Source organism: Manihot esculenta, chromosome 3 (assembly GCF_001659605.2).
Source record: "Manihot esculenta cultivar AM560-2 chromosome 3, M.esculenta_v8, whole genome shotgun sequence".
Classification (NCBI taxonomy): Eukaryota; Viridiplantae; Streptophyta; class Magnoliopsida; order Malpighiales; family Euphorbiaceae; genus Manihot; species Manihot esculenta.
Window position 1 is genome coordinate 17,265,475 of NC_035163.2, and position 22,038 is coordinate 17,287,512.

The window sequence follows — 22,038 nt, forward strand, 5'->3', positions numbered from 1 at the left end:
TTATTAATTATATTTCAAATAAATGGTATAATTACATCTTCTAATAGTTGAATTAACTTTATTTTCTAATATGTTATTTTTAAAAATTTATTAATTATAATTTATTCAATTAAATTTTTATTAATTATTTAAAACTATAAAAATACTTATAGGATAAAAAATTATGTATATTCATAAAAAGTAATTATACAAATTATGTATATTAATTAAACGCTGAATTAAATTTGTGAGTGTACATTTTTATTTATTATATATATTTTATAATAAATTATTAATTATCAATAACAGTAATCATTATCGATTTTTTTTTTTGAAATAGAGGGTTGGGAGAGTCGAACCTTAGACCTTTCAAGATTACAAGATGTACTTTCCACCAGTTAAGTCTTGGAGTGCAATCATTATCGATTATATTTAATAATTAAACTAATTAAATAGAAAAATATTAACCTAATAGTAATAAAATCACTAAATAGTAAAATTAATAAAATTTTAATTTTATTATTAAAAAATAATAATATTTTAAAATAAAACTGTAAGCTTCAGCATAAAAATACATAAAAAAATATTAAATTAAGGAGTAATGCCGTCTAACTAAAATAATAATAAAAATTAAAAAGAGAAACAGAGAATAGTTTGGTTTAGTGAGCAAGAAAACCAAGGAAAGACATTTTCTTTGGCGTTTCTCAACAACCAACCGGAGTTAAGTTAGTTCAGTTTACTTGGAAGCGGCAAAGGAAGTTGAGTGGAAGATGAAAAATTAATAAATAAAAGGAAAAATTACAATTTAGTCCCTATAATTTAATAAAATTAACTTTTAAATTTTTTATTTTAAATAATCTCTTTCTTTTTATATTGTTAACTATTTAGTTTATATTATTAATTATAGAAATTAAATAGCTGTTTATTTTGAAATTATATAGATCAAATAGATATTATTTTAAAATTATAGTATATTGCAATCAAATAGATAGATTTTCAAATTACTTAAAATGAAAAAGGTTAAGTAATTAATAATTTTAAATATTATGGACTAATTAATTAAGTTTTTATTTTTTTGAAATGGAAATTGAAGAGTAGAATTTGAGATCTCTAAGATTTATTTAAATGTACTTATTATCAGATTAAATCTATAATTAATTAAATGTTTTTATATAAAATGAAACTTTTTAATTGATTGATAGTCAATTTATTTAAAGTCATAGGTATAAAATAAAATAAAATAATATAAATAATTTAAGACAATTGAATTTTTTTTAATAGTAGAATTAAAGAGTTAGATAATTAAATGATTTCAAAATAAAAAAAAATAAATAAATTTTATAAAAATTTAAGGACTTAATAATAATTTATCTAATAATATATATACAGGAAAGACATAGCAGAATTAATTAATATATGGTAAAAAAGAATATAAAATAGGAAATAGAATTATTTTAAGCACTTAGAAAAAAGGTGATGACCCAAAGCCAAAACGTACCAAAACACAAGAAAAGCACGAAAAAAAAAAAGAAAGGAAAGAAAAGCATAAGCATTGCATTCCATATTTATATATATATAATATTTACATTAACATTCAGTCCATGCATGGATGATTCATGAGATGAGATGGGGGGTTATGGTAGTATTTGTGTAGTTGATGTGTTTGTTTGTTTGGTGCTTTTGTAATTCTACACCAATTCCATCTCTTTACTCTCCTCTCTCTCTCTCTCTTTCTCTCTCTCTCTCTCTCTCAATTCCCCTGTCCTGGGTCATTTTGTGAGCCTCTCCTTCTTCTTCACGCCGCCTCTCTCCCTGACCTTATTACCAACAACACTTGCACTCTCTTTGCATTCTCTGAATTTTCACAGATAGAGCATATTTATTTGTATATCTAAGGAAAAACAGAAATCCCGATCGTCTTTTCTGGAATTTTGTTTATTGTTGTTGTTTTTGTTTCCCTTTCTTCACTTTTGCCGTGGCTTCATTGTGATGCTGACGACTCTGTTACTGGTATGTATGATCACTAGTTCAGTCTTTTCTTCTTCCTGCATTGTTATTTAATCCCTTTAACTGAATTGGGTTTGTCTGTTTGATGTGTATGTGTTGTCAAGATTGGTTTTTTAGTTCTCTGATTTTTGAATTTTGGTTTTTGATCATCGGAGTTTTGATTTTCTGGGTTTTGGCTCTTTATAAGAGTTTGATTGAATTTCGAGGGTCTTTCGTTTAGTGCAATCTCTTAGGCAATGGGATTTCTGTGTCTTTATTCTTTGGACGTAGAAATCGAGGAAAGGTGTTTCAAATGGTCTGATCATGTTAACGTAGATGATCATGGCTCTAGAGTGATCCGTGAACACTTTTTCTGAACTGGGGTTTTTGTATTGATTGATTTTCTAGTTTAGAATCTGTTGTTGTGGACTGATTCTTTGATGGATGTTCATCTTCTTCGTGTTATTGTTTCTTCTTTTATTATATTTTGGTTTTTTAAAATCTAAAATTTACGGGGTGGAGTTTGTTGTGATAACCGCTTTGGCTGAAGAAAAAATTTGTTACCAAAATTTACGGAAAGCTGGACACTAGCTGCATATTCTGATGGATTTGGCTTATGGATGATACACTTTGACAATGTGACAATGTGAGACTTTGTTTTTATTGAAACCATAAACTCTTAGCTTGAATATTGAAGTTGAAAATTATTTTAAGTCGAGTTTTGGTAGATGTAACACATTCCTTTGTTTTTCATTACATTAATTTGCTTACTGATGGTTTCTTATGATTTAGAATTTCTCTGCAGCTTATGTGTTCCTTGTGGTTTAAAATTTCTCTGCATTGAAGGGCTTGTCTGTGGATCTACGTTGCCTTGAAGACATTCTTTGTTTGTCAGAAAAAGAATTCTCAATAACTTCACACTTTAGAAAATGGAAGTTGGAAGAACTGAAGTAGACTATGATGAATTTGAGAAGCTTCTTGGAGAGATACCGAATGCTACTTCTGGGAATCCACACTCTGAGGAAGCTGTGTCTAAAACTGTGTCTCTAAATGATAGCTTGGCACCCATTTGTGTGAATTCCTATAAGGGGCCTTTGACTGAAAAACTCCAAAGCAGTGCAGGCTTGGATGAAAGAAAACGATTAATTAATAAAACTCAAGGATCTCCCATCAGGAGAGTCCAATCAGAGGAAGCAAATCTGCTGGACGTTCAATCCTTGACATCTGATTTTGCAGATTTGAGCTTCAATAGCAGTAGTGTCTCAGCAAATTTTATATCACCAAGTCATGCTGTTTCATTGGATTGCAAACTCACAAGCAGCATGAAGAATTTGGTCCCCAGCATGAATTCATCAGTCACAGGTGCTCCATCTTTCCAATTGCCAAATTCCATGCCTTGTGATTTTGATGGGTTTAATGTATCAAAAATTGTACAAGAAAGTTCAAATTTGTTGAAACTTAATGCTCAAGAACCAAAGCAGATGCCAATTGGTTATTGTCAGCCACAAACAATTGAAAATTTCTCTACTGCCTTGCCAATTGCTCATGCGGTGCAAGGTTATCAGTTCCTTTCCAATGTGGCTGTGCCTGGTGTAGATTTTCCTTTAATGTCTGAACAGCGGCCATACTTTACGGACATGCAACATCTGCTTTCTTGCATGCATTCACAACCATTGAACCAGCCTCACATCAGTTGGAGGAATATGGAGGAGGAGCAATTTTATAGGATGCATCAACAGTACCTGTATCTGCAGCAGCTGCGTACTCAACGGTTGGAAGCTCAGCATCCTGTTCAGGGAAATGGAAATGTTGCAATGAAGCTGGTGAATCGGAATGTCAGACAACCATATTTTGAGGTTCCAATCTCTCATCAACTTCAACAATCTAATCAAGAACCATTTTGGAACAATTATGCAATAACCAGGGGTCTGAATCAATCGCACAATGGTATAAGTGTGTTGGATAAATTAGGAAAACAGACTTTTCCTGAAAAAATTCTGACAAGATCACAAGGGCTGAACACACTTAAAGCTGTGAAATATGGTTCAGTGGGAGGAAATGAATCAGTTGCAAATCTCAATCAGAGTGGGAAGGTTTTATCAAATGGTCACATCCGCCATAACTTATCTACTCCTAGTGCTGGATGCTTTCAGTTAGATCACTTGAGCTCATGGAATTTGTCTGCTGAGGTTACAGATCTGAAAAGCACTAATCTTAGGCCCCAGCCTCAGAAATATAATTCTGTGGATGAAGTCACTGGCAGAGTATATCTAATGGCGAAAGACCAACATGGTTGCCGCTTCTTGCAAAGAAAGTTTTCTGAGGGCACTCCACAAGATGTTGAAAAGATTTTCCTTGAGGTCATTGATCATATTGTTGAGCTTATGACAGACCCTTTCGGGAATTACCTCGTCCAAAAGTTGCTTGAAGTTTGCAATGAGGATCAGCAAATGCAAATACTTTGTGCCATCACTAGAAAGCCTGGGGAACTTGTTAGGATTTCATGTGACATGCATGGGTTCGATCTATCTCTCTTTTTCTTGTAGTCTTTCAATGCATGTGTGTGTATGCTTGGATGTATGTGCTTGCTTTTCTCTTTTACCATCAAGAAACTTTCTAATATTCCTATCTTAAATTACCTAAAGAATTGCACTTCTTAACACAGGACTCGGGCTGTTCAGAAGGTAATTGAAAACCTCAAGACTCCAGAGCAGTTTTGCATGGTTGTGTCCTCATTGAAGCCTGGTATAGTGACTTTGATAAAAAATATGAATGGTAACCATGTTGCACAGCGCTGCTTGCAGTATTTAACACCTGAGTACAGTGAGGTAAGATATATTCATCTATGTATTTACAATTACCTGTGCATTTGTATCCTTTTCTAAAATTTCTCAGATAATTTATTCTTTATTTTCTCTTAAGCCCTCAAAATTATTGAAATGAAGGAGCAAGGTTAGATATGGTCTATTTGAATCTGGTTTAGCGAAAACATTGGGGTGAAACAGGTATTACAGAGAGAAGTGCAGGGAGGGGAGGGTGGGTTGCAGGAAAAAGTAGCATTGGTTCATGCTCCTCCAATGAAAGAGATATATTCTTTTAGATTGTATCTCATTATTATGCTCCTAGCAGAACTTTTTGTTTTTGCTTTTGGTTATATTATTTTTTTTTTCTTAGATTTCTGGCTTTATTTCACAATCAGGACGTGCTGAACTTTTGCACAGCCCATTATGTAATCTATTCTTTGGAAGTACTTCCTTTGAACTCCCCAGACTAATTGTTCTAATTTGATTATCTTTTCTATTTGAAGAGATCAAATAGGAGTCAAGACTCATGACCTCCCCTTCTGTATTCTGCATTATGCCAAACCTAAAAATAATTAGGAAAATTTACTTTTTAGTTCTATGGTATAGGAAAACTCATTAGTTGGTCTCTCGGTTTTGAAAAATATACTAAAACATCTCTAACGTTTTAAAAAATCCATTAATTAGTCTGTCCGTTAATTTTAATTTTAGCTATTAAATATTGCAAAAAAATCTAAATTGCTCTTGGTGCTGAGGGACTAATTAGTAGATTTTTTACAAAATTGAGAGACCAACTAATAAGTTTTTTCAAATCATAAAAACTAAATAGTAAAACATTTAACGGCTAAAATTAACGGAAAGATTAACTAGTAGACTTTCTAAAATGTCAAAGACATTTTAATGTATCTTTCAAAACTGAGAAATCAACTAACGAGTTTATTCGTACCATAGGAATAAAGTAGTAATTTTTTTCAAATAATTATATTTGTCTATCAAAGTATGATTTGCCAGCAGAATGAGTCTACATAATGTTTACATCATATTGGGTATTTTCTAATTTGTTTTCAGAGGTCATGATTCACTTTTGATAATGAAGTGAACATTGATCCTTTTAAGAAAGGGGGAAAAAGTCAAATTGCACAAATGTAATTTAGCATGATGAAATCTTATTTGTTTATTTGGTTTCTCCCTTGAGTGCCATGAAACAGAAAGTGGAATATTTTTGGATTTAGTAGCTTTGAGAAAATGCCTGACTGAAATTGTTCTTCACTAATTACTAAGCTATTTGCCATGCAAGTTTTGTCAATGATATTTCATTTAGAATAATCTTATTGAATATGGTGTAAAGAAAGCATATGAGGACCTGATGCAACACTGTTAATGATTTGTTGTGCAGTTCCTTTTCGAAGCTGCAACTGCTAACTGTGTTGAGCTTGCTACTGATCGCCATGGCTGTTGTGTACTTCAAAAATGCCTTAGCCATTCAGAGGGTGAGCAAAGGCGCCGCTTAATATGCGAGATAACATCAAATGCTCTAATTCTTTCCCAAGATCCATTTGGGTACTGAACCTATCTTTTCTTATCTTATTTTATTTTTAAATAGATACTGTGTTTTCCTTTGATCACACCAATGCAAGAAAATTTGCGTGATTTTTGGACTATACCATGACCAAACATGATTTTGAAATACAGATGAAAGCTTGTAAATGAAAAGAAAAAGAATTGTTATGTGAATGACTGGAAACTTTTGCTAAAGATGGCTTATAATAAAAAATGAATACAGACATATCTTGATAAAATTGTATGTATCCCTTCCTTAGACATTATATTGATTTTTGAGGATGAGAATATTGTATTTGGCAAACTATTATGGAGCATCAGTAAGAAATCCTTGGTTACAAAAGGACCTGTTCTGTAAACTTTCTAGTGGAAAGAAAAGTTTTTGTATCGTCTCAAGATTGTTCAGAACCATTTGAGACATTTCCATTTTTTTTTTCTGGTTTCTCGCACCTGTATGTTTTTGAAATTCGGTTGCTGTGCTATGAGAATTAGCATTTTGGATCATAAGATTAGGTTTGAGCAGCTCGCCTGCTGTGTTTGTAATAATGTTCTGAAATATTTAGGGTGAATTAAGAAAGCCAGACCAAACAGGTACTTTGTATCTTGAAGATAGATTGGATGGTGTAATTTGCTTGTAACTGTTACGGCCCTGAGTCTGATATCAGGTAAAGGGGTGTCACACAAAAATCTAATACTTGTTAGTTTGGCCACCTTTGTTAACTAGTGTGAACGTGAAGCCAAGGTTTGTTAGAGAGATTTTTCAGATCTCTGAGTGTTTAGAGTCTCAACCTTGAATATAACTGGAAATGAATTATTATATTTTTAACTGCACTCTAAACAGGAGTATACTCATTTGTTAAGTAGGAATATATTGCCCTAAACTTTTTTTTCCTGCTTAACTAGTATTACTATAGTTAGGAACACTAAAGACTACTTGAATTAGGAAAAGCTTAATAAGGAAAAGGCGAAATCCTAATAAACTATGGACAGAAATCTGAATAAACTAAGGAAACAGATCAATTTTATACAGGTAAGCGTTGCTCCTTTTTCCCATGTGAGAATCTCTTGTAGGCTTGCTGAAAATCTCTGGTTTACTGTTTATTCATAGCAGTATCGTCTGAGCTTTTTCAATCTTACAGGAACTATGTTGTCCAATTTGTCTTTGAGCTTCGTCTTCCTTGGGCCACAGCTGATATTCTTGATCAGCTGGAAGGCAACTATGGGGACTTATCGATGCAGAAATATAGCAGTAATGTGGTAGAAAAGTGCCTAAAATCTGCAAGTGAGGATCGTCGCACTCATATTATCCAAGAGTTGATAAATAATGCTCACTTGGATCAAATCATGCAAGATCCTTATGGAAATTATGTTATTCAAGCTGCACTTCATCGGTCGAAGGTTAATAATTTCATTGTTCAACTTCTTTATTCTTCTTCCGATAACTGTTTTTTTGTCTTAACTTGCTTGAGCTATGCAACTGTAATATGAGATTTGTGCTGGAAATATTTGAAATTACTATCTGATTTTGGATCATGTGACCAGCCGACCATCCCTTCTTCGCTGTAACAATTTGGTTTTCTCATCTTGTAAGAAAGAACCAAATTTAACAGTTTTTTTGGTACATGTGGTTCCGATCAGAACTCAAACTTGAGATCTCACAACTCTAAAGATAAATCCATTACCATTGAGCTAAAATTCATATTTTACGGTTAAATGAAGATTTTTGTTTGAGTTGCTTTTGAAACTATTCAAAAAGAAAAGAAATCCAAGAAATTCTTTTGGCAATTTTTTTTTCTTGAAATATTTACATAATAAAGTGCATTATATTCGTACAATCTCAAGGTGCTAAAGTGAAAAAGGAAAAAGAGCCTTTGTAATTATCATTTCTTCTGATATTGTGTTAATATGTTGAGCAGGGAGCTCTTCATGCTGCACTGGTAGAGGCCATAAGACCCCATGTACCTGTGCTTCGAACTAGTCCATATGGGAAGAAGGTCCTGTCTAGTAATAGCTTGAAGAAATAATCTGTAGGTACGCACACAACTCTTTTTGCTTGACATCCTATATATTCTGCTTGACCATTTATATTTTTCCTTCTGGTGAGGCCAACACGGGCTTTACCTTTAGTTCGTCAAGAAATTATGTAAATTCCATTTTAAGCAGGGAAAGAAAAGCTCTGAACTTGGCTTTATGGTTTTGGTATTTTTGAAGCTTAGACCGGGAAAGAAAATGGAGAAAAGATGCCTTTTAACAGCTTATCCGAAGCGATGAAAGGGGAAATTTTGGACGTTTTATTTATGCTACTGTTTAATTCAACTCTGTCCTTAGGACTCTTAATTCCTAAGAGGCAAATTCTGCTTAACATGGGATCCCTATGATTGTAGATCAGCAATTTTTGTTTCTCCTCGCTTTTGCATAGAATAAAGGAAATGTGGAAGATGTAGAGTTCCCAGAGGCTTAAGGGGTTATTTGTAATATGGGTTTTTTTGTGGATCCAAGCTGAATGCTTGGTGGGCAACTGCAGGTTGTAATGGCTTATATGAGCTACCTGGTTTTGCATATTTGGCATTCATTTTTATGGTGTACATTTCATGTTCATAGATTGCCAAGACTCGAATCGTATTTATTACATACATATTTATGATTCTCTGTCAAGTTTCCCATCCTTGTGAGTTTTATCCTTTTCAACTTATATATATGTTTATATCTTTGTGAATGATGAGATTGTTGGTTTAGTTGAAGTTCAAAAGTTGCAAATCTTGCTGGTGCTCCATGCAGTTGGAATTGGTAGGAAGGTGATGTTTAGCTATTTCATTTTCCAGTCTGAATCCTGCATGGGAGATAGGTATGTTATTTGATAAAATTAGATATTCCAGAAGCCTCCAAGGTCCACACTCTTGCTATTCAAATACCCAATTTCCAATGGAACCTGGAATGATCGGCCAAACCTTCTGTTTACAAGTTTACTCTCGGTTTTATCTTAAAACATGCCAATGAATTCTAACCACAGCCCTCCAGTCTTGAGACCAATTACTAATATAATTCACCCTCCTATAAACTCTTCATCTCTGTTTATAGGATCATCTTGCCAAGTCGATCTTTCTTGCCAGGTGAAATTCAGTAGTGATTTTCTTTTTTTGTAGAGTAAATCTTATTCCGTGTATAACTGCCATTAGACAATAGGGAAATATAAAAAGGTATAAACATAAGTACTTGGAGAAGCCACTATTTCATATTTATTCCTTTGGCATACAAAACAATGTCTTGTATATTCTCTAATTGACTTAGAAAGTCCCGTCCAATACACCATAGAAGGGAGTCTCTTATCAGCAGTTGAGACTCCTGGATGGTCCTCAAGAGCAGAGTCATGATAGAGCTCAAGTAGTTTCCGCTTAAATGCTGCTGAATTCCTTATAACCAGCTTCACTTTCATTCTTAATTGATTATCTACATAAGTGTAATGTGGGTGAGAGGCTGAGTCCTTTTGTAGCTTAGTTTGTGACCTTCTGAAGAGTAGAATATATTGGAGTGTTTGATTTAAAATCGAATCAAACTGAATAAATTGAAAATTAAAATTTTAGTATTATGAAAATCAAATCGATTTTAAGTAGAAATCGATTTGAATTAAATTAGTTTGATTTAATTTGATTCGATTTGATTTGATCGGTTGGACTTTTTAATAGACTTTTTATTTTTTTCATAAAATTTAATTGAAATATTTCAACTTTAATATGGTCCAACATTTCTACATTATCAAAAATAATATATTATTATCACTAATCGATTCTTTTTATTTTTCTGATCAAAATCGAATTGAAATGAAACAGTTAAAATTTTTAAAATTAAAAATCAAATTGAACCGAAATGAATAAAATAAAAATCAAATTGAACCGAAATGAATAAAAAATTAAACTAAACTTTTAAATTATTCAATTCAGTCAATTTTTTCAATTTAAATCGAATATCGCGTACTGTTAAGATATGTCTGCTACAATTTTTTAATAACAGAGAAAAGCTGGTCTGGTCTGGAATAGGATGTGTAGTAATTACAATAACTGAAATGGGGCCCTAGATAATGAATTGACTGCTCGTTATCTTCCCCATTCTATATTGAATCTCATAATCATAGTGTTGAAGCTTAATAAACCAGGTTTGCTTTGCTGTAGTAGTAAGCTTTTGTTCCAACAAGAATTTTAAGCTTTTGTGGTCTATTCTAACAATGAAGTGTCTTTACAACAAATAATATTCTCATATATTTACTGCAAATACTATTGGTAATAGCTCCTCCTTCTCAAGTGTTTATCAAATAAAGCCTTACTAATGAAAGCAATTGGATTCCTATCCACATTAGAACAGTCCCTAATCCTTTTCTAGATGCATCTGTTTCAATTATAAATGTTTTGGATAAATGTAATAATGTCAGTTTGTTTCTGCAACAATTCTTACAGCACAACAATTAAAAGGTCCATACTTAAAAGTGTACCAACTTGGCTGGCTGATCAGTTTTCGATTAAAAATTAAAAATTAGACTGAATTGAACCTAATTGATCAGTTTCATTATTTGATTTATTCAGTTTGCTTTGATTTTTAATATCTTAACATATATGATGAGAGCACATCCAGAACCAAGTAGATTTGATCATTTAGATGACATTAGCCATTCTTTCCATCTTGTATGCATCTTTGAAGGTTGTCGCTATAAAGCCCCTCTTACAGATCCTTGGTGGTTCATGCTTTATGTCTTCTCACTCACTCACATCTCTATTCATAGATCTTGTAGATTTCGATGCACAAGCCTCTGGATGTTGGGAATTTAGGATGCTAGCTTTGTGGATTGATATTGTAAATTAGAAATTTGAGATTCTAATTTCTGTGGCTGATACTGTGAATTATGCATTTAGAGTTCTAGTTTTGTAAACTTGAGAATAGCTTATTTCAATTAGTATAATTTTGATTTGTCGTGAGATTTGTTGATTTTCTTTTCATTGGGTTGATTTTCTTTTTCGTTTGGGTTGATTCAGTCTGCTTGAGATTTCTTAATTCAACATTGGGATTCTCAAGAGCTTGCCCACCAAACCTAGCCCCAAGATCTCTAAATTCTCAAAAATTTAGAGAGAACTATATTTCATTGGCCAAGCCTGATTCTCATTTGCAGAGGACAAATATTTATAACCAATTTGGCTATTTTCCGTCTATTCCAGCTCTCAACAACTCTAAGCCGCTTGGATTACATCTAGACAAATAGAAGCGGGGGACGAGCAATGACATGAAATGCACGCCGCAGTGAAAAAATATGAGTACGTATATTTCCCAACAAACCAGTTATTTTAAGACTTACAGAAATACGTATAGGTTCGGAGAAATGATCTTTCGAATATTAAGTAGCTGTCATTAAATCAGGTAGAATACTTTATGAAATGGGTGGAGTAGCCAAAAATATAGCGAGAAAAGCTATTTCAATAGCAGCATAAAAAATGCTTATACGAACTCAATTCATTATATATAGAACCAAAAGAAAAAGACATTTTGAATGCAAAAAAATAGTAAGTTTCTTTTTTTTTGGGACAAATAATATATCCTTTTTTTCCTTTGCATTAAAATAACATATTAAAAAAAATGATATGATCCAATCTCATACCCATTTGAATGTAGCGGATAACAGCGAGATAGCAGATAACAGCAGAGAGCTCAAGAATTAATGTATATTCAAATCATAGGAACTAGTAATCGTGGATATGCTCATATCAGTGATGTTATTGTTGCTGTGATTAAGCAGCACTAAATTCATCTCTAGAAAAATCAGAAGTAATCAGAGCTGTAATTGTACGTACTTGTAAAGAACTCAAACGTGATAATGGTATGATAACATGATATGATGACAACGGTGCAATTATCATTGATCAAGAAGGAAATCCAAAGGGAACTCGAATTTTTGGTGCAATCGCATGGGAATTGAAATAGTTAAATTTTACTAAAATAGTTTTATTAGCATCTGAAATGTTATAAGACAAAAAATTATAAAATATACGATGAGATATAACATTATAAAATTAAAATATTACATTTTGATTTAGTATAGTCTATTTATTTATATATTAAATTCATGATAAATTAAGCCTAAGTTTTTTTGGGTTATGGTAGTGAGAGAATGATGATACGAGTGTGCCTTAAGATGCCATATGAATATTGGTAGGGCATTGCCAATACTTCATGCATGGGTGGAGCTACAGTTTTTATCCTAATGGACGAATCCACCAATTGGATATGTTAATGAAGGATTTTGGTAAGATTGAAAGCAGATCCAAATTTCAGTTTTTTACAATGGAGGGCAATATCGTTGAGTCTACTATTTAAGGAGCAACATCCCTCTATTTTGAGAGTGAGAAGTGTGAAAGGTGCGCAAAGTGAAAAGCATTGTGATTGTTGTTTTTTCTCTACCATTGTTAATTTGTAATCGAGATTGTGCTCGTGTGTGGATATTCTCTCTCTGTAACTTTTCGTGAATAAATGATTCCCTCTTCCGAAATGTAGGATGATCCACAAAGATCGATCCGAACTCGTAAAACCTTTTATGTTCTTTCTTTCTTTTCTTTATTTTCTTATTTTTCCATTACGTTGCTCACCGAAAATCAGAATTATGGTATTAGAGCAACTACAAGTGGTATCAAAGCACGGTTTGTGAGCGGATAGATTCGTTGTCGATCAATTTTTTTGAAGTCCAGTTGAGAAAAGAATTGCGTTGATGATGCACGAACTTGATGTTGAGAAGTTTGATGGGAGAGGAGATTTCATGCTTTGAAAGGAAAAAATCGAGATAAGTCTTGAGATCATGAGACTGAAAGATGCTTTTAATGATGATATAGAGACATGAAATTTTAAGGAAGAGAATGAATCAAAGAAACCAAGAACTCTAGTCCAGAAAAAAATCCTTTCTTTAACTCCATAAAAAAAATATTTTCTTTAACTCTAGAAATCTCGAAATCTTCTGGGGCTGCTTCAATCATTACCTCGAATCAAGAAACAAGATTAAAAGAGAAAGAGATCGAGGAATCAGTTAAATGGTTAAGAAGAGAAAGAAGTAAGAATATTAAGAACTTAATAATTCTGTCTCTCGGATTATATTCTCAGAAAAGTGATCCATGAGAAGACTACTTTTGCAATGTAGAGACTTTTGGAGAAACTCTACTTGGAACAATCTTTACCTAACAATGTACTTGATATAAAAGGTTTTGAGTTTCAAAGTGGATGACGAAAAGCCCATCGAAAAGAAATTGGACATGTTTCAGAAGATGCTGTCTGACTTGTAAAATCTTCCGATTAAGGTGGAGGAAAAATTTCATGCAGTATATTTATTAGATTTTTTTACTTTTTTCTTATAAATAGTTGAGAGAAGCTATGAAATATTCAAAAACTAACGTCAGGTCTGAAAAGATAAAGACTAATTTAAAGAAACATAATTCAATACTCGAAAGGTGCAAAAAATTTGGATGAAGATATAGTTAATTAATTTTTATTTTTTAAAAAAAATCAATTAAATAATTTATTTGATTTTTATTTAAAATACTAGAATTTAATTAGAAATAAAAAGAGAATATATACAAGTGTTACCGCAAATCTATTATTGCAGATAAAATGAGTTTTTATATTTTTTAAATAGAAATGGAAAGAGGTGCTATGTTACACAATAAAGTTTATGTATTTTACTGTTACACCCTTTTATGTTATGTAGAGTTTGTATAAATTAGCCAAAAGAAGTGACGTTTTCAAAGGTTAATATGTCATTTTAGGGAGGAGATTGACGTGAGCTTGAGTCTTGCCCATTGCTTGTTCATTAGGCTTTGAGTAATGGATTGGGGTTTAGTGGGCTTTGCTTGGATGACTAAAAAGTAGGAGTTGGGAATTATGACGATACGGATTCGATTTTTTTATAATTTCAGTTAGATTTTTATGAATATAATTTTTTATATTTCACTTTCAATTAAATTTAAATTATAAAGGGTTAGTTTTAATTTTGATTTTTAAAATATTATTATAATAATTTTGGTAAATTAGTATATATATTTAGCCCATATTTTTTAAAAATTTTAATTAAAATATTGGCATATTTTACAAAAGTAAATTCTTTATTTAGATATTCTGTTATATTTTTATCAAAAACATATCAGTCAACTTGTTTTGCCTAGACAGAAAAAACTAAATATTATAGATGATTAAAATTATAGGAATTAAATAATATAAATATTTAAATTTAAAATAAAACATAAAAATTAAATAATTTGATTTAATATATAAATATTTTAATTGGATTTTAAAATTTTATAAAGAGTAAGTAATTAATTTTAATAAAAAAAATTAATTAAATTTGTATATTTTTACTAAGGCTAAATAAATCTAATTCATTTTCTTATTCTTCTATTTATTTTAAGGTTATATGTGCCTTAGATTGGAGTGCTTGCTGGGACATATTTTGTGAACAAAGGAAAAAAAATTGTCATTCCTATTGATAAGTCTAAATTAATTGATATTGGCTTCAACAACTAGATTAATGCTAAACATATTGTTAGAATTTCTATTAAAATTATTAAAATCGTTTTTTTGATTTTCTTATTAAAATCGAGCTAAAAAAACTAAATTTTTAAAATTAAAAAATAATTAAATCAAAATAAATAATCAAACCAAATTTTAAATTAAATTAATTTGATAATTATTTTACTTTGAACCGTGGCTAGTCCCAGTAAGCTATATTATCATATGCAAGATGCATTGCTGCTCTCCACCTAACTAAAGTGGAATATATGTTGATTTCAGTGTTTGAGCTGAGCCTTTATGCTCCATTCATAATATTTTTATATTTATATTTCTCCTTTTTTTTTTTTTAATTTTATTTTAGGTTTTAAGTTTTAAATCTGAGTGTATCGAGAAGTCTGGCCTTAAATTTAATATAAAATTAATTTTTATTAAAAATTAAATTAAACAAAAATTTATAAATAATATGAAAAAAAGAAATTCTATAACAACAAAATTGATTTCTAATTAAACCGTAATTCTTATGGGCGGATTTACAATGGGCAATGGGTCATTTGCCCTTACTATTTTAGAAATCTTTTATATTACTATATTTATCAAATTTGTTCCACAGTTTACTAAATTAATTAATATTGCCCTTTAATTTATTTTCTCTTTTAAGTTACCTATTTATTGTACTTTTAAATTAAATATAAAAAATTAATTTTAATTTTAATTAATATACTACTCAAACTTATAAAATAAATAAAATTATCACTAAATGAAATTAATTTATTTATTATAAATTTATAAAAATTAAATCAAATTAATTTTAATTAAAAATCAAAACCATCTTTAAAACGAAAGTCTTTTTCCCCGTTGACTTCCCGTCAGTGAAAAATTTGTCCAAGAAGTGATTAACTATTTGGATGTGCCAAAGATTAAGCAATTCCTAATTTGTTTCTTTCTTTCTTCCATTCTTTTTCAAACAAGGGATCCCTATGGTAGATACTAATAATAATAATCATTGACTAAACCAACAAAGACTTTAGACTAAAAATAATCTATTTATCATTGACTAAATTAACAAAGATTATCATTCACTAAATTAACAAAGATTTTTAAAAAAATGCGTAAAATATTATGGATGATAATCCAGTTGATTTAATTTAAAATTAAATTAAATAATTTTAAAATTAAAATTTTAGTATTTATGAAAATTAAATTAAATTGATTAAATTTGTCTGATTCCATTTAATTTAATCGGTTAGATTTTTTAATATAATTTTTATTTTTAATATTTTAAAATTTAATTAAAATCTTTTAATTTTTATTATAATTTAATCTCTATATTATTAAAAATAATATATTATTATCATTAGATTTAATTTTTTTATTAAAAATAAATTAAATTAAAATAATTAAAATTTTTAAAATTAAAAATAAATCCAACAGATATGAATAAAAAAAATAATTTGAATTATGCAATCCTTTGAAATGAAATTATTTTTATTTTTTTTAGAATAGAAATTATTTTGTTCCCTATCCAAAGACAAAAACAATTAAACTAATAATAACGGAAGGAAAATAATGCTACTCTACCAAAAAGGTCAAAAAGTCAAGTAAACACACGTCACCTACCTCAACATTGATATTCCACTAAAACAGTCAATCCACTACAGGCCACTGACTTAGAATTGCTGAACCATTGACTTCCATTGTGAACTTCTCTATTAATTTTTAGCACCCATTAACTCCAACTTCATCATCAACCCAACAATGGCCAAGCTCATCTTGATTTTCCTATTTTTCATATTCTTGATCACTCCCACTTCTCTTTCCTGCCCAGATGATCAGAAACAAGCCCTTCTCCAGTTCAAATCCTTGGTCTTCAATATCATTAACTCATCTTCTTCTGATTATTATTACTCTCCTCTTGGCTTAGATTCATGGAATTCAAGTTCAGATTGTTGCTATTGGGAGATGGTGACCTGCAATTCTCGCTCGAGTTCAAGATCAGTTACAGCTCTTGATCTCCATTCTCTCTTTCCACTTGGACCTCAGGGGCCTATGCCAGTACCTTCTTCTGTCTTGTCACCTCTCTCTCGCATTAAATCCTTGATGTTTCTCGATATATCCTCAAATTACATAGTGGGTGAGATTCCTGTTGATATGCTTGCCAACCTCAGCAGATTGGTTCATCTAGATTTGATGTTCAACAATTTTAGTGGCTTCATCCCTTCTCAGATTTTTCACTTCAAGTATCTTCAGTATCTTGATATCAGTAGCAATTTTCTGACGGGTATGTTAAGCGAGGAAGTGGGTGCTCTTAAAAACTTGAGGGTACTGAAATTGGATTATAATTCTTTAGCAGGAAATATTCCTGGAGAGATTGGAAACCTCACGAAATTGCAGCGGTTAAGTCTTCGCGGAAACAGTTTTGTTGGGAGGATTCCATCTTCTGTTTTGTATCTGAAGGAACTGCAAGAATTGGACTTGAGGGACAATGCTTTATCAATGGAGATTCCTGCTAATATAGGTGAGCTTACCAACCTGACAACTCTGGCTTTGAGCAATAACAGGCTAACTGGAGGAATACCATCATCTATACAGAAGCTGAATAAGTTGCAAATTCTCCGGTTGCAAGACAACTTGCTTGCCGGAGGAATTCCGACATGGTTGTTTGACATCAAGAGCCTGAAGGAGCTGTTTGTTGGAGGGAATAATCTGACTTGGGATAACAATGTGGACTTAATGCCAAAATGTATGTTATCTTAGTTGTCTATGAGATCATGCAGGCTTGAAGGAAGAATCCCAGATTGGATTTCGACACAGAAGACTCTTAATCTCTTGGATTTGAGTGAGAACATGCTCCAAGGACCCTTCCCTCAGTGGCTAGCTGAGATTGACCTGGGCGCCATTGTCCTGTCTGATAACAAGCTCACAGGTTCTCTTCCTCCGCGTCTGTTTGAATCTCTGAGTTTATCTGTACTTGCCTTATCAAGGAACAACTTCTCTGGAGAATTGCCAGAAAATATTGGGAATGCCAATTCTATTATAATTCTCATGTTGTCTAGTAACAACTTTTCTGGGCAGATTCCAGCTTCCATCTCTGAGATTTATCGCCTTATTCTGCTAGATTTTTCAGGAAATAGATTCTCAGGGAAAATCCCAATTTTTAAACCTGACGCATTGCTAGCTTTCATTGATTTCTCATCTAATGAGTTCTCAGGTGATGTTCCTGTGTCATTTTCAGAAGAAACCATGATTCTTTCACTAGGAAACAATAAGTTTTCCGGCATATTACCAAAAAACCTCACTAACTTGAGCAAGCTTCAACATCTTGATCTCCATGACAATAACATTACAGGAAACTTGCCATCTTCCCTCTCCCAAATTTCCAATCTTCAAGTCCTGAACTTACGCAACAACTCCTTGGAAGGCTCTATTCCTGACACTATTTCCAACCTCACAAGCCTTCGAATTCTTGATCTGTCAAACAACAACCTCAACGGAGAAATCACTGTCAAGCTTGGAAATCTACTAGGAATGATAGAAACACCCAATACCTTCGCATTAACTGATCTATTCATCATTCCCATCGAGTTCAAAGACTTGGTTGTAAATTGGAAGAACGCAAAGCGAGGTCTTTCAAGCCACAGCCTGGACATCTACTCCTTGCTAGATTTGTCAGAGAACCAACTTTCTGGCAAAATCCCATCTTCACTAGGTCACTTAAAGGGCCTAAAAATATTGAATATTTCATATAACCACATATCTGGCAAGATACCTGAAACATTTGGTGGTTTAAAGAGTGTAGAAAGCCTGGACTTGTCACACAACAGACTCTCAGGAACGATTCCTGAGACCCTGTCGAAGTTGCAGGAACTTTCTACTCTGGACGTGAGCAACAACAAGCTGGAGGGTAAGATTCCGGTGGGAGGCCAAATGGATACGATGAATGATCCAAGCTATTTTGCCAACAACAGTGGGTTGTGTGGTGTGCAAATTATGGTGGCATGCTCACCGGAGCAGTCACCTCCACCTGTAGAGACACCAGAAGAGGAAGCATGGTTTTCTTGGGCAGGAATGGGGTTTGGATATGCTGTTGGGCTTTTAGCAACGGTGTTAGTAATAGGTTTCACTAGATTTGGTGAGAGGCTGCCGCCTCGAAATCGCCCAGGCCGGCATAGGAGGAGAAGAGTTTAGGATTTGGCATGAAATGATCTTTGTTATCATCAAAAGTCGGAAATATTTGCTAGCTAATTTTATTTCTTTTAGTATATCATATGTTCAGTGAGGTAGTCGATCGATATTACATAGTTCATTTCTAATTAAGTACTTCAAATCAAGAGTGAGCTTGCAATTGATTTGAAGGCCTACTCAAATAGATTAGAACATAACCAAGCCACTATTTCAGATGCTGCGGAGCTTGCAAATTGCAATAAAAACCAACCAAATAAACAATAGTATAGGCAAGTAGAAATAATCACTCTAGCAAATGAAGATTTAGTTGAAAAGGTAATAAATAGCACGCCAATATCAAATTCAATACATCAAATATGGAATCAGATACAATGCAAAATAATGCAAGCAGACCAATAGCAAGGACCCATTTTAAACCTTCACAAGAGCTAGGCAGCACCATCACAAGTTACCCCTCAACACTTCTTCATCTTCACTTTAACCAAATGTGGGCATCCATTAGCAAGCGCTTCCATTCCATGATATGCAATCAGGCAACTTTTATTACATAGTTTTTTCAATGCTACACATTTAGCAGTGACACAAGAAATACCCTCACTGAAAAGCACAACTATAGGAAACCACAAAATCCAAAAAAGAAACTATTTACATTAAATACGCTGGTTGGAAAGAGTAAATTCACGCTGGGCTAAGAGAGGCTCCCACCCATCCAGAGGAGGGAGGGAAATCGACATGAGTAGCAAAAAGAGAAAAACCAACATCAACGGTAAACGAAGAGCTTATAACCCAAAAGTAAACGAGAGAATTCTCCATCTCTCTAAAAACTATAAACTAAATCAAGGCACTTGAACTTCAGCATCCAAGTATAAACACATGATGGAGGAGAATTTTCAAAACTTTGGCCTTCCTTTGACAAGCACGAGATCGGTCTTAATGTAATTTTTTTTTTAAGTTCACAATTTTATTTACTATAAAACCTTGCTCATCTTCTTAATATATATATATTCTTGTAAAGTATTGCATTTTTTTAAAATAAAATTTCGACTGCATTAGAAAAAGAGTAAATTATTTTAAACTCTCAATAATTGACTAAAAAATCATTTATGAAATGTAAATATTAACTTTCAAAAACAATGCTTATATTTTAACTTTAAGATGTTTGTAAAAAAAGTTGCTACATGGTATTTTTTATTTTAATTTTTTTCTTTTATAAAATGTAAATTAATTTAAAAGATAGGTCAAATAATTAAAAAAGACTCAACCTTTATGCCATTTTATATTTTAATTTAAACATTTAAATTTATGAATTGGCTCAATGTTTGCATTTAAATATAATTTTAATTAGTTTTTAAAAATTAAAATGTAAGAGTTCAAAGAGAACGTTAACTGTAATTTTTTATTATTTTTTAAAGTTAAACTAATTTTATATATAAAAATAATATTAATTCATAATTAACATAGTTAAACGCAATAGTAATCTCCATTTCAAAAAAAAAAAGCAATAGTAATCTAACCGTTAAATATGCAATCGAAAGATCCAACAATAGATAGATTTTGTTTTGCACTAAGAATTATGAAAATTTTATAACAGATATATTATTCTTAATTATTTTATATATGCTGCTATTTTGGATTAAACATGTCTGCTATAACATATTAATAAAAAAAAAAAGAAAACAACAAAAGAAGATAGAAAGAATTCCCTTGATCTGTTTTATTGTAATGGGATGAATATACACATATATAAATACTTAAAATTTAGGAGAAAAATTAGAGCAACAGTTAAGCTAATTTACTGAGCATAATAGAAGCCTAAATTCTAGGTGTATAGCATAATATAAGCTAAAAACTAGGTATTTACATGTGATATTGTAATATATAAGGAAACAACTATATAAAAAGGTAACATATCTTTAAGATCCCCCCTAAAGTTTGGAACATGAAGATCCTAAATGCCTAACTTGCAAAGCAGAAAATGGAAGTGATTACGACTCAAAGCTTTAGTTAAGATATTTGCCAATTGAAGTTGAGTTGAAACATATTGTGTAGCAGTGACATTAGATTGCAAATATTTATGGATGAAATAGCAGTCAATCTCAATGTGTTTAGAGTGCTTATGGAAAATTGAATTAGCAGCAATGTGGAGAGCTGATTGATTGTTACAATGTAAAAGCATTGGTGAAGAAAGAGATTATGAAAGATCAACAAAAAGACCATGTAACCATATCAATTCACAAGTTGTAGCAGCCATAGAATGATATTCTGATTCTGCAAAGGAACGTAAGACTATGGGCTGCTTCTTGGATTTCCAAGAGATAGGAGCATCACCAAGAAAGATAATGTAATACCCGGCTAGACTCCGGTATCGGAATTCCTACCGTCCGGTAGAATCTCGGATGTCGGAAGCCTCTAGTAGGGTAGAAACATGTTTTCATAAAATGTTTTAATGTATTTCATGATTTTAAGTAAAAAGGAAATGAGTTTTTGCATGAAAACAACCTTGGAGGAAAACTCAGGCTCGGCCGCCAAACCTCAAGTTCGGCCGCCGAATATGCATGCGCTTCGAGTGTGCCTTGGGCCCCCAAAAGCATAAGTGAGGGAAGTCCAGGTTCGGCCGCCAAACCTCAAGTTCTGCCGCCGAACATGGCATGCATGCGGAGGCACTTTCGGCTCCCGAATGTGGCCTGGCCAGCCACCTATAAAGGGGTCCCTTAGCCGAAATGGGCGAGCTTTTCTCCCCATTTTCGGCCAAGGTGAGCTCTCCGCCGTCCCTCACCGATCTTGAGTTTCTTCCTTCCATTCTTCATGATTTTTATGAGTTTGCAACCTTGTTTTGAAGGTTTTGAGCTTTTGAGCAAGTTTTGGAGCTTGGAGGTTCAAGGAACTCTCTCTCTCCCATTTTCCGAGCTAGGGTCGTTCTTCTCTCGATCTTCAAGAGGTAAGGACCGATCTTGAGCTTATGGCATGTTTTAAGTAAGTTTTAAGTAGATCTATGGGGTAG

The 22,038-nt window shown here is 32.2% G+C and overlaps 3 protein-coding genes across 10 annotated transcripts; all 3 read left to right on the top strand.

Annotated features, from left to right (window-relative positions):
• The first annotated feature begins 1,540 nt into the window (after positions 1-1,540).
• Positions 1,541-8,981, top strand: LOC110610504 (pumilio homolog 12). 8 transcript variants are annotated; one of them, XM_021750445.2, is made up of 7 exons: positions 1,541-1,989; positions 2,758-4,483; positions 4,631-4,793; positions 6,163-6,326; positions 7,466-7,724; positions 8,243-8,357; positions 8,490-8,981. In XM_021750445.2, exons 2-6 carry the CDS (start codon positions 2,895-2,897, stop codon positions 8,348-8,350), a joined length of 2,283 nt encoding a protein of 760 aa, XP_021606137.1. In that variant the 5' UTR covers positions 1,541-1,989; positions 2,758-2,894; the 3' UTR covers positions 8,351-8,357; positions 8,490-8,981. The 8 variants fall into 8 exon arrangements, with proteins under 8 accessions (XP_021606137.1, XP_021606139.1, XP_021606138.1 ...); XM_021750447.2 differs by having other exon boundaries at positions 8,243-8,353; XM_021750446.2 differs by having other exon boundaries at positions 8,243-8,353; positions 8,543-8,981.
• A 7,629-nt stretch (positions 8,982-16,610) lies between these two features.
• LOC110610999 (receptor-like protein 46) lies at positions 16,611-17,926 on the top strand. The gene has a single exon (XM_043954617.1). The coding sequence runs from the start codon at positions 16,611-16,613 to the stop codon at positions 17,607-17,609; it is 999 nt and encodes a 332-aa protein (XP_043810552.1). The 3' UTR covers positions 17,610-17,926.
• Positions 17,616-19,374, top strand: LOC110611543 (receptor-like protein 46). Its single transcript, XM_021751933.2, has one exon. The coding sequence runs from the start codon at positions 17,616-17,618 to the stop codon at positions 19,038-19,040; it is 1,425 nt and encodes a 474-aa protein (XP_021607625.1). The 3' UTR covers positions 19,041-19,374.
• The last annotated feature ends 2,664 nt before the right edge of the window (positions 19,375-22,038 follow it).

Coding starts and splice junctions, on each gene's coding strand:
- LOC110610504 (XM_021750445.2), top strand. CDS start 2,895: ATGGAAGTTGGAAGAACTGAAGTAGACTATGATGAATTTGAGAAGCTT. Junction 4,794..6,162: donor TAACACCTGAGTACAGTGAG/GTAAGATATATT, acceptor TTTGTTGTGCAG/TTCCTTTTCGAAGCTGCAAC. Junction 7,725..8,242: donor CTGCACTTCATCGGTCGAAG/GTTAATAATTTC, acceptor TATGTTGAGCAG/GGAGCTCTTCATGCTGCACT.
- LOC110610999 (XM_043954617.1), top strand. CDS start 16,611: ATGGCCAAGCTCATCTTGATTTTCCTATTTTTCATATTCTTGATCACT.
- LOC110611543 (XM_021751933.2), top strand. CDS start 17,616: ATGAGATCATGCAGGCTTGAAGGAAGAATCCCAGATTGGATTTCGACA.